Source organism: Mus caroli, chromosome 13 (assembly GCF_900094665.2).
Source record: "Mus caroli chromosome 13, CAROLI_EIJ_v1.1, whole genome shotgun sequence".
NCBI classification, from domain to species: Eukaryota; Metazoa; Chordata; class Mammalia; order Rodentia; family Muridae; genus Mus; species Mus caroli.
Window position 1 is genome coordinate 90,808,397 of NC_034582.1, and position 15,869 is coordinate 90,824,265.

The 15,869-nt window shown below is 44.1% G+C and overlaps 1 protein-coding gene across 1 annotated transcript in view; it reads right to left on the reverse strand.

The window, feature by feature from the left end:
• Positions 1-15,869, reverse strand: part of Hexb (hexosaminidase subunit beta) — a 25,048-nt gene that overhangs the window by 5,555 nt on the left and 3,624 nt on the right. Inside the window, exons 3-9 of the mRNA XM_021180112.2 lie at positions 12,420-12,565; positions 9,581-9,646; positions 7,754-7,800; positions 7,409-7,519; positions 4,207-4,308; positions 2,227-2,356; positions 276-456 (exon numbers count right to left, since the gene is read on the reverse strand). Coding sequence (XP_021035771.1) covers positions 276-456; positions 2,227-2,356; positions 4,207-4,308; positions 7,409-7,519; positions 7,754-7,800; positions 9,581-9,646; positions 12,420-12,565 — 783 coding nt within the window. The remainder of the gene's footprint in view (positions 1-275; positions 457-2,226; positions 2,357-4,206; positions 4,309-7,408; positions 7,520-7,753; positions 7,801-9,580; positions 9,647-12,419; positions 12,566-15,869) is intronic.

Here is a 15,869-nt window from a genome sequence, read left to right on the forward strand (position 1 = left end):
CTTCTACTTGACCTTGCTATAGGCAGGAGCCAATGTGCCCAGCTTCTACTTGACCTTGCTATAGGCAGGAGCCAATGTGCCCAGCTTCTACTTGATTCTTCTTCCTTAAGCCTTACCTTGTTACACCTCTCAAATGCACATTTTTTTAAAATAATTAAATCCTTATAAGGAGAGATTTTTTTTTTAACCTCAGATTATCCCTTTTTAATGTGGATCCTGTATATTGATACTTTAAGAACAAAAACTGAAAAAATAAAGGTTTAGAGTTACCATACCAACATTGAAATTGCACTTCATCTCCTCCCAAGTGGATGAACTGATCTGGAAACACACTGCTGATTTCTTTGAAAAATGTGTTAAAGAATGCATACGTTGTGTTTACACTTGGGTCTACAGGCCCAAACACTTGAGTTTTAACTTTTTGATTGTAACATGGAGTTAGAAGGTTTGTCTGTCCTAGAAGAAAGTGCAAAGATTTATTTTTATAAGGATCTTAATCACAGAGACCTGAATTTGCACATCTTTATGCTATTGATGGGAACTGAATTGGAAAGGCATCGCTGAGGCTCCCGGTGATAGTGGTGGGCTTTGGCAGCATGCCCTGGAAACCAGTGTAAACCTCCCCTTACAATGGTGTTGAATACCAATAAACCTCATAAGCAAGGTGAAACTGTCAATAGTCCAAAATGCATTTGACACACTAACCCAACAAATGTAAGTCAGCTACACAACATACTTTGACATCTGTGTGTGTGTGTGTGTGTGTGTGTGTGTGTGTGTGTGCTGGGTTCTGGGGCTCCTTCAGGACCATGTCTACACAATCGTAATATTAACTTGGGAAAGATCAATATTCAAAGCATGGTTTCTATTGAGTGTGGCCTACTCTGATACCATTATAACAGGAAATACGGTAAACCTTGCGCATTTGGGCATTATATTGTAGACACTGTAGAAATTTTACAAGAGGGAAGACAGCCACGTGCCCCAGCATTCACTGAGCTGCTCAGTTTCTCCCTAGGAAACAAGAGCAGCTTCCTCAGCTCCCCTGTGCTGTTTTTAGCAGACTTTGAGGGTGTATCCCCTCCAGAAATCAGTGACTCTCAAACTTTTTCTTGTGCTTTAGTGCATAGTTCATATTCTCTGCTCAATACAAATAGAAACTATAGCTGCCCTTTTTTTTGTTGTTGTTGTTTTTGTTTTTGTTTTTTTTTTTTCGACAGACAGGGTTTCTCTGTATAGTCCTGGCTGTCCTGGAACTCAGAAATCTGCCTTCCTCTGCCTCCCGAGCGCTGGGATTAAAGGCGTACGCCACCACGCCCAGCTTAGCTGCCTTTTAATATGATCTAACAACAACACCAACAAAACCCTCTCATTTTCTAGTTTCTGACAGGGCCGCCTGTGGGCCTCTCCTGAGTCAGTGGTTGCTGGAGTTCCCTGAATGTGTTCCCAGAACATCTCTGGTTCTGCTCATTGCTTTTCAAGCCCATTTCACCCTCCCAGTGTAGGACCCCTGGTGTCTTTCCAATCTGTTGCTTTCACAAAGGTTTTCCCCAGGTGAGACCCAAACCACGTTACTTCTCTACTCAGAGGTTTACACTGGTTTCCAGGGCATGCTGCCAAAGCCCACCACTATCACCGGGAGCCTCAGCGATGCCTTTCCAATTCAGTTCCCATTGCTTTCCATGTCTACCATGATATTGCTATGTACTTAACAATTATAAATTGTTAAGCTGGGTCCTGTGCTGTATACTTTCTATTGTTTATTTGATACTCAGAAATGTTAGCCCTATTTTAGATGGGGACACTGGAGGTGAAGTGTTAACTTGCCCAAGGTTCACTCTCCAAATGACTAAAGTGGGATACACATGCGAACAGGCTGGCCCCAGAGCCCACATTTGTAATCAGCATCCATGACAGCGCCTAGAATTTGGCCCACGCTGTTCCCACTCATACTCTCTCTGCGTGCCTTGCCTCATGCTGTCCCCTCTGGGCTCTCCCCAAAGTGTGTCAGCCAATAACACGGAACTAAGTCATCATGTGCTCCAGTGTTCTGCCTCACCCAGCTTTGATACTTGAGGCAGAATCTCGACAGTGATTGTGAAGGGACACAAAATACTTCACCCCATCTGTAGCATTTGAGCTCCCACTGCACAAACAACAGTTAACAACTACCTAACTGTTAAGAGACAGAGGCCCCCTTTTCAATCTGTAAAACAAACTCCTTACCTTTGCCCCAAGACTGTGTATGGCCAGGGGTATCAAATTCTGGTATGACTCGAATCCCTCGGAGCCGGGCGTACTCAAGCACCATCCGGACATCGGTTGGTGTATAGACATGAGACAAAGAGTAGCTTCCCTGGAATATGCAAGTTAAGATGTGCAAGATGGGTTTGGTCCTGGGAACTGTAAACAATTCTGTTAGCCTTTGCTGGCCAGGTTTTCTATTATCATCAAGTATAAAACAGTGGATGCTTCGTGGTTTCAGAATAGAAATCAATAGAAATGATTTTCTAGAAACAAGTGAATTTCTGCCCGTTGAATTCAGGATTCACTGATGGGGACTCTCAGTGCCTCCTGCTTCAAGAACTTCCACTGCTACTTTCAACTTTGTGGAAACAGCAAAACAAGCGAAATGTTTGCCTCAAAGCTAAACCTTGGAAAACACTGCCACTGTCAAGTTTAGAGTCAAAACTACTCACCCATTATTATAAAATCACACATTCTTCTCTTTGAATCTCTTTAATTACAGTCACCTAAATACCCATCCCCCCCCAAACAATAAGAACTTAATTGTGTTTAAATATTAACTCAGTCTCTCTGTATCACTTGAAGATTAGTGCTCCATACTAGTTGTAAATAATGATAAAGGCCCATTGGGTTAGCACATGTCTCATAACACAGGCTCTGGTTGTAGAAGTCATCTTGACCTTCAAACCCCAAGTCAACATATAGTTAATTGATGCTGTGGAATGTAGCCAGCACAAGACAGCACAGAGAGACAGGGATACCATTGGTTTCCATTGTTCTTCAATAATTTACAATAAGAAAAGGGAATTCATTAGCAGACATGTTAGCATCCACAATGCATGGATCTTATAGGTTCCAATGCAAATGAGTAAAAAATAATTTTTTTTTAAGGGAGGAAAAGACACTTGGCTAAATATGAGCATTGAAGGCTGTCTAGGTGAAGCCAAACTTTTGCACAAGTGAGATAAGTCTGGGGTGTGATTCAGAATAACAGGCGGAGGGAAGGGTAGAGTTGTCACGGACTGATGGCTGGAGTTGCCTGCATACTGAGCCAATGGAACTGTTCTGCCCCTCTGTGTTTGAAAGTGCACATCTAAGGAGAAAAGCATCAGCCTAGAGTGGACACAGCCTCAGAGCTGGAACTGTGCCCGCAGACAGGAGTCCGGACAAGGCATGTAGCTTCTCTGGATGTCAGCTGGAATTCTCTACTACAGGGAGATTAAACTGAGACCCAGGGGTGAGCTCCCCAGCTCCACTGCTCTAGAGCAATCCATTTGAACACAACAGATACCCCCAGCACGAGGAAGGAAGCAGGGGGGTCCACTTTCAAGGTCATCCTCAGCTACATGGCAAGTTCAAGGCCAGCCTGAGGAAGGAGAGACACTGGCTCTTGTTTGTTGAGAGGTCTCTCTGTATAGTCCTGGCTGTCTGGAACCCACTGTGTAGACCAGGCCTGCCTCAAACTTATTGCCTCTGTCTCCTAAAGGCATGTACCACCACACTGGGCCTGAGAACCCTGTCTTAACAAGAAAAAAAAAATCTCCAAAATATCCTATTTTTTATGTGTTTTTAGAAAAAAGGTCATTTACATGTTTCCAAACCTATTTAAAATAAATGTCCTATTACTTAGCTGAATGTCTTGACTAATGTTATTCATGAACTGCTCAGGTCTTCAACACTAAGCTTTTAAACTATGTCTGCTGCTCCCAGAGATTATGTTTATAATAACATTTACAGTAATAATCTTAGTACTTAGTATATAAGTATAACAATTACAAAAAGATTTCTGGAAATAAAATGCTAAGCAGCAAGCTAAAAAAATATTTTAAACCATAAATACCTAACTGTTACACTTTGGTTCCATTTATTAAAAAAAAAAAAAACCACTGAACTATGACCTTCTGGTGAAGCTATGCTGAAGATGTTTGTGTACAGATAACAATGGCATGAATTACTCACCTTATTGCTTAGGTCAGGAAAAGCAGTACTCTGATAAGGGAAAGACTGGTCGTCCACTATGTGCCAGTGAAGAACATTAAACTTATTAAAAGCCATGGCATCCTGCAAGCAAACATGGGGAAAATTCTGTACCACAGAAGAAAACAGTACGTCTTACTTCTGTCTACAGTGGGATTGCTTCCAATCAGTGCTTTTTTTTTTTTTTTTTTTGTAGTTTCTTTTAGTAAAGAAACAGTGAAGAGAAAGTATAAATGCTTCTTCATATGAACTCAACATGATACATCTCTATTAGAGCCCTCCCCAGAGCATATACATTGTATACAGGAAGCTGAGATATTGCTGTGTCAGAGAGCAAGCTTATGACTTAATCATTATGTCAGGGAGCCAGGAATAGAGGCTGAAGAGGCCGAGATTGTGTTAGGAAGAAGAGCACAGGAGAAACAAGGCACTTCTGGGAATATAAAGCTTACAGTTCCCATGTATGTGAAAGGTGATAACCCTCAGAGGTGAAATCTATTCTAGGCTCAATACAGGCCCAGCAAATGCCTGCAGAAAACCTAGGCATCTTGATGTAGTAAATGTAATGTATACCACGAAGGAATAAACTGTCTTGGAGCTGGCCTTAATGAAATTCTCTGACCTATCTCATCTGATAGACCTACTTATTCCACAGGGGACCTGTCCTGTACCCCAAGGGAGGAATGCTGCACAGAGAGAGGATCCTGAAGCTGCAGGACTTCTGGGCTTTGCTCAGACCCTTCCTGTCTAGACACACTTCCTGTTGCACCATGTCTACGCAGTGGAGACTCACATACCTCAAAGGACAATTCCAGGGTTGCTGCATTCCTGGACACAGGAGGTTCCTGGAGTGCGGCATGCCCAGAGAGGGCTAAGAGCCCAGTCTCCAAATTCCAACACTAAGGACTTTCCTCACCTGTGGCCCTTACAGTGACCTTTATAATAGGCGGATAGGTGTGTTTCTCTAAGTTCGGGCAGCCACTCACGGAAATTAACTGAACTTTTGTAGATGCATATCACAAGCCTAGGTAAACCTCTTGGGCTAGCCTTGGGAACCAAGCTTTCAGCTTCTGGGATCTGACACTATCTCCAGGTGGACAACATTAACTGGTTTGAGGGCACCCCGTTGTTGGTGGGGGGTGGAGGATCTTTACGTCTTCGAAAGCCATAGAAAGACGTCTTCCAGATTAACTGGAAGTGAGAACCAAGGGTCAACGCAGTCTGTCCTGGTCCACAGCAGCAACTGGATCTGACTCTTGGGTTGTACTAAACCAGCACATGATATAGACAGAGAGGCACAGGGGAAGACGTATACATATATGTTCACATAAATAAACTGAACACATGCATAGGTATGTTTCCCAGTGTCTGTAAGGTCAGGACATACCTTTGTTGGAATAACTGCCTGACCCCCACAGCCCAAGTCCATGTTTTGAAATATTGACCACTAAAGGGTTCCTTTTTTAAAAGCCAGAATCTAAACTGAAACAGGGCAACATAAACCTGGGACATCATGGGTCCAAAAGTACAGAGACTGAGGGGCGCACCTCAAAAGGATAAATGATGGGCTTCTGACGGCCGTAGTAGGACCAACTTGACAATTATATATGGGGTGTTAACAGATTACAATCCATGGAGCAAAATGGTCATCCAGGCTGATAAAATAATGCATAATGTGGGAAAGGGACTTTCTGCCTTCCCATGGGAGATGATTTACCAAATGCCAGAGGCGATGGAAACAGGGACATCACCACGTGGTGACCGGTCATAGCAGCAACCCTCTGACGAGGCAGGGACCAGGAGTGGGTGAGCATACGAGCTACGGCGATTCTTACATAGTCTCACCATTTCTCCCACAGGGTGCTTAAAAGCACTAAATATCCTGAAATTAACTTGACAGTGGAGAAACATTGCAGACAACATCTCAGCCATCCCGGGTGTATACTACCCGTAGTGAGACAGCGGGCTGACTGATACTGTCTGAGGACACAGCCCACTTCTGCTTTATTCTTGCCGGGGAAACAGGAGCTCAAGTGGGAAACAGATGAGCTAAGACATGTTCTAAAAGTAACTGGACTTTTAAAATATCACAATCCTTCAAAATGAGGAAAGAGCAGCCCAGGCTGGAAGTCAATGAGGAAATGGAACAAGGAAGTTCAACACAGGCCCTAGGTGGCCATGCTCCACCAGCCGTGGAATCTGCATTTTGAGTAGACAGAGGGCACATGGGATTAGCTTCCTGTTCCTGATAACTGCATGGAAGCTATTTTAAGATGCCTTCTTTTCTTTTAATAGGAGATGCAAGCTAATATTTGAGTAACCCACCGCAGGTGCCCATCAGGCGCTATAATAGGGAGATTCGGGCAAAGACACGCTTTAAGTAAATTGAGCAAGTATTTAAAAATCTTTAAATCATAAGCTTCAAATTCATATATCTATAAATTTTATATTCATAGATTTCATATTTCTATTCACATATTCATAAATTTTATTCATATATTCTTGATTGCAGAATATATGAAAGTTCTTTGTAGTTTTTAAAAAAGCTTAGGCAGCTTACAGAGTTGGTTGGCAAGTGGTAGTGGGGACAAACCAATGAAAAGCCCCCAAGAAAAGGTAGTTATAATCAACCCTCCCATCTCTCCACCCCAAGGTCCCATATACTCTCTGGAACATTTCCAAAGGAAAAAAGCCACTCCTTGAACCCTTTCTAGGTCCCCTTAAAAACTATAGCCATTTATTCCAAGCTATGTCGAGAGCTGTGGTCTAGGTAATGAGAACAGACACATGTGTCAAAGGGAGTATTAAAGTTGCCTATCTATCTCAGTGAACACAGGGCATGCTGGTAACCCCATGGCCCAGGGGCTTGAAAGCAGCCTAGGCTACACACCAAGACCCCGGCTTCCAACAAACAAACAAACAAACAAACAAACAAAAATTCTCTTAGCAGTCTTGGCCAACTCATGTTGTCTGTGATCCAATGGCACCACCAGGGAGATCCTCTCACATCTGCCTCTATTTCACCTAGGGACACTCTGTTATCAGGAAAGGTGTTCCTACACCCAGTGCTTAGATTTAGGACAAGAAAAACAAGTCTTTCTAGTCTTCTAAGCCGGTTCAAGAAACATAAAGAAAGTAACCATTGGGGCAGAGGAGCAAAGGATCTGATAAAGCAATCTCCTACCAGAGTTTTTAAAATTGTCTTCACAGGCAGGAAGTGTCTAGATGTATCAATTAAAATTCCTCTATGAGGGAATCTTGGAGAATCAGCTATACTGGATTCATTGATGGTGAACTAGAAGACAAAATAAAATTTTTATTTATTTTTTTGAATGTTTTCCTCCTCAAGTTCAACAAAGACTACAACCATCTACAAGCATCACATAAAAATGCGATGGGACCCAAAAGTGCATGAACTTTATAAGATAACTATTGGGAAAAGAAACGTTCAGAAGGACAGCTCGGTAGGCTGCATTCTAACATCAGTGCCTGTCCAACCAGCCTCAGCAAGACACAAAGGAATACTTACAGTCCCGAAAGAGTCTTGGTATACTAACTGGCTAAACGTCTCTAAACCTGGGGGAAGTAAAAGGCATTGTGTTATTTGCAAGATACAAAATGGAAATAAAAGTAGTGTCCATACAGATTCATAACCACAGGAGAAATAGTTTAAAAAGCAAGCACCGCACTCACATTTTCTAAAATGTAGCACTCCTGTAATCACGAATGTTCTCCTAACATAGCAATCCCACGGTTTCTGTCTCCAGTGAGTAAGTGCACCTGCTCTCATCACACCAGTCCCCTCTACTTTTTTTTTTAAGACAAACGCCTCTTAATGAAATAGTAACTCCCTAATACGTGCAAAGCAGTCAAAGAAAGAATGTTTATGCTAAAGGACTGGTCATTTCAGGAAGTACCTAAATTTGCTGGCAGAGGCCCTTGCCTTTATTCCCAACATTTGGGAGGCAGAGGCAGGTGGTAGAGCTCTGAGTTCGAGGTCAACCTGGTCTACAGAGTGAGTTCCAGGACAGCCAGGGCTACATGGAGAAACTCCGCCTCCAAAAACCAAAAGAAAAAACAGATAACTCCGACCCTGATCCTACGGATGCCAAGGTTGTGTGGCCCCAGGGCACAGACAGTGAGTGCTCCCAGTCTTCACATTCCTCCCAGGCAGTTCTCTCAATCCTCCTAGTCCTCCCTGGCAAGGCTGCCCTCACTCCATTTGCCAAGGAGCAGCCAGTCCAAACAAGGTCCCAAGACACGAATGTGAGGAGCAACAGGACTCCGGAATGTGGTTCACTGAAACCATCTGTCTCTAGAGTGAGCAGGTATCTTCTTGCTCGGGGATCTCTCAAACTCTCTTAGGAATCACCCAGGGAACTTTCTGGGGTGGAAAGAGGTTGCAGCACATTTCCATTTCCTTCTGCTCCTATAAACCTGCTGATGTTTCTAAATCCATAGGCATAGAACATTGGAGAAGACAGGTACTTGCTCCTGAAGGTGGTAAGAAGGAATAGGCTGAGCCCAAACCAAAGCTGAACTAACTGGGGCTACTGAGAGCTCTGTAACATGACAGTCCAGGATTGGAGCCCACACCAGGAATGGAGCTGTAGGAGGAGCTCTGAAAGCACTTCTAAGGAAACTCCAAGACGACAAGATGGGAGTCTGTGACCCCAGTTTCTTCAAAAACAAAGAATTACTCTTGGGATGCGCTTCTGTGCCTCTCCTGGGCGTAGTGGATAGGAGTAAGGTTAGTTCATTACAACTGGCTATTGTTATCTATGTCTATGGAAACGTGTTGCCTGCCACCCTGCTTACCTAACCCTCAGAATATTTTCTGTCTGATGCTCTGAATAAACACCTAGCCACAAGTGTTTGAAAAGGTCAGATGAGGAACTAAGACATACGAAAAAAGAAGAAAAGTCCATGCCTGGCAGAGGTGGAGTAGCTGGGAGGCAGAGGCAAGAGGATTCTCAGTTGGAGGCCAGCCTGCTCTACACAGTGAGTTCAAGGACAGCCAGGTCTACAGAAAGAAACCCTGTCTTGAAAATCCAACCCCCAGACCTTCCCCCTAAAAAACAAACAAAACCCCCTGAGTACTGAAGGCTTTGTGTTTCTGAGCTGGCTGTTCAGCGCTGAGAAGATGAGGGCAGGGCCTGGCGTGAACGGCTCAGCTGCCTGGACTATGACCTGGGACTCACCCAGGTGAGACAAACGTCACTGGGGTTCAGCTTGGGGCAGCATTTGGCTGAAGGGATCTAAGTGCTCAAGCTAGTTCTTCACAATTTTGCTGTGCTTGATTTTACAAAGGAACACATATTGCACTGCAGAGACAGTGAAACTGCACAGAGCTTACCTCGTAACGCTCCCCAAACTCTGTTGGCCTTGAGGACAGCTACTGGTTCATGTACAAGCAGAGAATCTGTGGGATAAGGTTAGTGAGTTTTGTTAATCCCAGAACAATGCACAATCTAGTTTCTACACTTTTTTGTTTGTTTGTTTGTTTGATGGATTGATTGATTTTTCGAGACAGGGTTTCTCTGTGTATCTCTAGCTGTGTTGGAACTCACTCTGTAGACCAGGCTGGCCTCGGACTCAGAAATCCACCTGCCTCTGTCTCCCAAGTGCTAGGATTAAAGGTGTGTGCCACCACTGCCCGGCTATCTACACTTTTACTCTTTCTTTCTTTCTCTCTTTCTTTCTTTTCCTTTTTTCTTTCTTTCTTTCTTTCTTTCTTTCTTTCTTTCTTTCTAACTTCCTTTCTTCCTTTCTAACTTCCTTTCTTCCTTTCTAACTTCCTTTCTTCCTCTCTCTCCTTCTTTCTTTCCTTCTTTTACTGTTTTTTTTTTTAAAGATTTATTTTATTTACATGAGTACACTGTACTATCTTCAGACACACATCGGAAGAGAGCATCAGATCCCATTACAGATGATTGTGAGCCACCATGTGGTTGCTGGGAATTGAACTCAGGACCTCTGGAAGAGCAGTCAGTGCTCTTAACCACTGAGCCATCTCTCCAGCCCCCTACTGTTGGTATTATCACATACCTTTTTCTCTCTTCTCCAGCATGCCGCATGTAGATTCCTTCAACTCAAAATGCCCCAGCCTGAACCCCCAGACCCTGCCTCACTTCACTCACCCTGGGCACCCCTCACACCTCCTCACTTTCTCAGATCTGAAATGTCAGTCTTCAGTGCTCAGTCTTTACGTAAACTCCCCACTTCCCCCAAGGCCAGCGAGATCATTGTACTTTTGTTTTCATCCGACCTACTTCCCCTTCCCCGATGTCATCTTAAATCTGCTCTATGACTTGCTTTCAATTCAGCTTCGCCATGCTCAGGAAGTCCATATCTATCAAGAATGGGACTCCACACAGACACGGTGGGAGGGGAGGAATGGGCCTGTAATCCCAGCACTTAGAAGGTAAAGTCATGAGAACCATAGGCTCAAAGCCACCCTGGGCTAAACAGGAACACTGTCTCAAAACAAAAATACCTACAAGAGTGTACTGTTCTAGTTGGCTAGGCCAAAAAGGGCCTTATCCTTCAGTTTTTGGAATCATACACTGCCTAAGTTTGACCCACGGTAAATTTGGTCTTAGTGCATGCAGTCTGGTGCATGCCGGTTATGGGGGGTTGGGGGGGAGAGGAGAGAGAGGAGAGAGAGAGGAGGGAGAGGGAGAGAGGGAGAGAGGGAGAGAGAGAGAGAGAGAGAGAGAGAGAGAGGGGAAAAGAGAAGAGAGAGAGCGAGAGAGCACAGAAGGTACAGACAGTGAGAACTACAGGTGCCCAAGTGCAAACTTTGCTACAGCTAGAGCCCTGGAGGCTGCAGTTAATGACTTAGTACCATATCCTCTGGACATCTGGAGCGAGTCACCGCCTTCTATTACCTCCAGACTGCCAGAAGGCAGATGGCTGCAGGCAAGGAAAGATGGGTATCACTCATGTGACACACTCAGCTGACAGAATTGTACCAGAACAGCCTTTCAGTCTGATGACCGACCGCAGCACTGAGTGAGCGAAATGTCAGACTCAGAACCGGAACCATTTTGCTTCTGTGAGTGCAACTGAAGCAGGCCTCCTTTTTTCCCACAATAGATGAGTTCTGTCTGCTAATATTAAAAAGGACCCCGACTAAACTCATATAAAAAGTATATGGTAGTAGTCTATAAATAGGGCCCTGAACTCATCCAATCATATATAGTAGTTAGAAGGTTTACCTGCTAAGTACTCAGACATGTAGCTACAGGATTCTAATTTCAAAACGAAATTCTTAGGTTTGGCAGTGACTCTGCTTGTGTGTACTGGAAGAGTAGGAAAATGGCTTTGACTTTACAGCCATCCCCTTCTGTGTGTGTCTGCACTGTGGATAGCACTGCTTTCGAGAGTCTCCATATAGAATCCAGTAATTAAAAGACATCTCAGTCCTTCCTGGAGATGCTCACTTAGTTCTAGTTGTTAGTTCTTCTCCTGGGCATTGACATACACAATCGTGCAATTAAAAAAAAAAAAAACAAACTACAATTTTCTCTGCGTGTGAGTTCTGAGCTGTTGTATTATGTTGTAAATGGAGCCTCTCCCTCTACACCCTCCTTCTTTGGCCCGACTCAGCAGCTTGGCAGTCTGTGTCTGGCAAATTTCCATCTGCTCAGCCGGTCCTCTGCCAATGGACAGCAAGCTGATTTTGTTTAAGTCTTCACTGCAAGTAAATGTCTTTGGTATATGTGGCTACCTCTCTAAAGGAGAACTTGGCTCACTTCTAGTTCTCAGGGTACCCGTGTCTTTCTTTTTAATACAGGGGTTGGGGTCTGGATTTTACATTTGGGACGCTGGTGAACTTCCTAAATCTTACCTAAAACACACATACACACACACACACACATATATATATATACACACATATATATATATATATACATATATATATATATATATGTGTGTGTGTGTGTGTGTATTAATTAAACATTAATTAAATGTTAATAAAACACATATATCATATTAACTAAACATTTATATTAATGTTTGTACTCATTCAAAACATTTGCTGCAATAAACAACATACGTATGGACACCTGAAATGGCAGTAGTTAATTCTGAGGGCTGGGGTGAAGGACAGGGTCATCGCCCTGCCTTCCGTACTTACTACTGAATTTACCAACGTTCTACAACGGCTGCATTTTACAATCGGTGCTTACAGGTTTCATCTGAAGACAGACTAGGGAAGGACTCGCACTCTGACTCGAGGGTGATGGAGACCAGGAGCTTCTGCAACTGTGGCTCAGCTCGAAATCTAGCAGGGCCATGATGTCTCTTGTGGAAACCAAAAACATAGTTGTAATATCTGTGGGAGAAATCCAGTTAAATAATGAACCAAACAGTACGTAGGTGCTCGGTAGACATAGAAGTCAGCTCTCAAATCTTTAGCCAGTTCAATCTAACCATGCTCTTCCTCAAGACACTCTTGAAACTGTCAGGGGATCCTTCTGAAAACCCCGATGTCCACACCACAGGCACTGCACACATACAGGGCACAGACATACACGTATACCAAATATCCATACACATGAAAATGAATATTTTTAAAGTATATATATATATACATATATATATATATATAAAAAACCATAATTAAAAACTTTAGCTAGGCAGTGGTGATGAATGCCTTTGATTTGGAGGCAAAGGTGGGTGGATCTCTGAGTTTGAGGCCAGCCTGGTCTACAGAGTGAATTCCAGGGCTACACAGAAACCCTGTCTCAATAAATAAATAGGAGAAAAAAAAGAAAGAAAGAAAGAAAGAAAGAAAGAAAGAAAGAAAGAAAGAAAGAAAACTAAAAATTAGGACTGGAAGCCGGGCGTGGTGGCGCATGCCTTTAATCCCAGCACTCCGGAGGCAGAGGCAGACCTGAGTTCGAGGCCAGCCTGGTCTACAAAGTGAGTTCAGCCAGGGCTATACAGAGAAACCCTGTCTCAGAAAAAAAAAAAAAAAAAAAAAAAAAATTAGGACTGGAGGGATGGCTCAGCAGTTAAGAGCACTGGCTGCTCTTGCAGAGGACCTGAGTTCAATGCCCAGCACCCTCACAGGGATTCACAACCAATTTTGATTGGCCTTAACAGGCATTGGACACAAATGGAATGTAGACCCAACCGGTCAAAACATCCATACACATAAAATCATTTTTGTTGTTACTGTCTTTTGTTTGTCAAGACACGGTTCCCCTGTGCGGCCCTGCCCTGTAACTCATCTGGTGATAAGTGTGGCTCTGAACTAAAAGACCCGCCTGCCTCCCAAGGGCTGGGATCAAAGGCATTTGCCACCACCGCCCAGCTATAAAAGAATATTTTTTAAAATTAAAAAAGTTTAAAAGGAGCTAGGGGTGTGGCTCGAGTGGTACAGCTTTGGCTTGTGTGTGCAGGGCCTTCCTCGTACTGGGCAGGGCCTGGGGAGGGTAAGTGTCGGGGAGGAACCACTAATTAGTGGTCTGAGGTCTGAGTTAGGTGCTGGCTAGCTAGCCTTCCAGGAACCAAAAAAATGAAGCTATCCTTTTAAAACAAGAGCTCCAGGTCAGGTGTGGTGGTCCACACCTTTAATCTCACCATTAAGGAGACAGAAGCTGTTGTGAGTTGGAGGTCATCCTGGTCTACATGATGAGTCTGAGGCCAGCCAAGGGCTACACAATGACATCTGTCTCAAACAAAAGCAAAACCCAAAAGAGTGTCTACTATTCAGTAGTTTTTCCGAGGCAGAGGAAGTAGCCATGCGTTCAACAGCCAAACTATCTCTGCAGAAAGCCGTGTTTATGATGAGGCCTGGGCTCTTACTGATAGAAGCTGCTGAACTCTGAACAGCTTGTATGAATGTTCACTGCCTGGGGTTCCCTGAATTCTCCTGCATTTCCAGAGACTTCCAACCCTACCATGCTTGCCAGAGTCACTCCTAGAATGCTCAGCCAACACTTTCAACCAGCTTCAGCTGGTGGCGCACGCCTTTAATCCCAATACTTGGGAGGCAGAGGCAGGTGGATTTTTGAGTTCGAGGCCAGCCTGGTCTACAGAGTGAGTTCCAGGACAGCCAGGGCTACACAGAGAAACTCTGTCTCAAAAAAAAAAAAAACAAAAACAAAAAAACCCAACCAGCTTCCAAACAACGCCAGGTGCAATTACTAGCTGCTTCCCACACTGGCCACACATTAGTTGGACAAACCCTCCAGATGACAATGACCAGGTCTTATGTTGAGATGGCAAGCCTGTTTTCAAACTACCTCCTAGCTGACTCAAGCCTTTGTCACTTGTATCCATTAACAAGTAACTCGCCTGCTCAAGCAAGGCAAAAGGAAAACCCAGCTTGACCGTCAGCTCTAAAGCAAGCAAGCCGGTTTTCAGACGGTACTCAGTCCAGTGGCTGGGCTACAATCCGGGATACCCCAATACTACCAGGCACTTTAGTTGTACATTTTTCCACTCTACCTGTGGGTCACAAAGCATTCTAACCCATTAGCAATTCAACTCCAAAGGCTTTTTTGAGCAGGCCTCCAAAATAGGGTGACAGTACCCTCTTAGTTGTGCAAATTATAAGCAAAGCATTAGCCTTTCTGTGGCAGAGAACCCCGCTGTTTCTGCTGCATGTCTCAGGACCTCTTCCACTGAACCTTCCACAGCAAAGAGCCTAAAACACCCACCCTTAACTTTGTTTTGCATTCCCTGGTCAGCTGTTTGGTGTCCTGCAAGCAAAATCAAGTTATAGCTATATGCACCAGACACAGAGAAGAAGTGAAAGCAGGCGACACAGCTAGCACCAAATTACAGTTCCCAGGGGGCAGACCCTTCCGCCCAGGTCTCGAATTGAGAGGGCAGAGGGGGATCTCATTCAAATATCGCCCCAAATACAATCTATCGTGCAACCAATAGGTTAGCACAGCCCCTGTTCTTGGCAAGGGTGCCTACCTATGGCTGGCACTCTGTGCCCAGAGAATGCCTGGCTTGACAGGACTCTAAAATGTTAAGTGCTAAATGAGGCAAAGGTTTTTAGAAAACCTATCAGAGAGGAAGACAGAGCAACTACTGCTAAGTGTTGGGAAAACAAGAAGAAAAGCAGATGTTACTTAAGAGCCACTTGAAAGGCCATTTGGAAAGACTACCTAACATTATTAGGTATGGAACATAGCTCGGAAGGGGGAGGTTTCCCATAAAGTTTCAACTTAAGGTTTCCCCCACTCCCCTGACTCCCACCTCAGAGCTCAGAGGTTTAGAACTCTTACTCTCTTACAAAGGACCCAGGTTGGGCTCTCAGCACCCGCTTTAGGGGCTCACGCCAAAATTTCCTGCCCTGGGCACCTGCAGGTATCTCCACACATGTGGTACACGTAAATTCATGCAGTCATATACACTTAACGAAAAAAATTATAAGAGATTAAAGATACGGAGCTGAAAGTGACACTGGGGATACCTAGAGCCTTTAAAAGATCCGTATCTAAGGATGCACTCAGAGGAGGTTCACTTTGTAGGCTAGGACCTTGTTCCCTCCCTATCTCTGGAGCCATCTCATCTGCCCTACTGAGGCCCAACAAACTGACTCCAGCAGAGTCACCGGTTCCATTGTTATTCTGTTTTGTTTTGGTTTTTGGTTTTTCAAGACAGGGTTTCTCTGT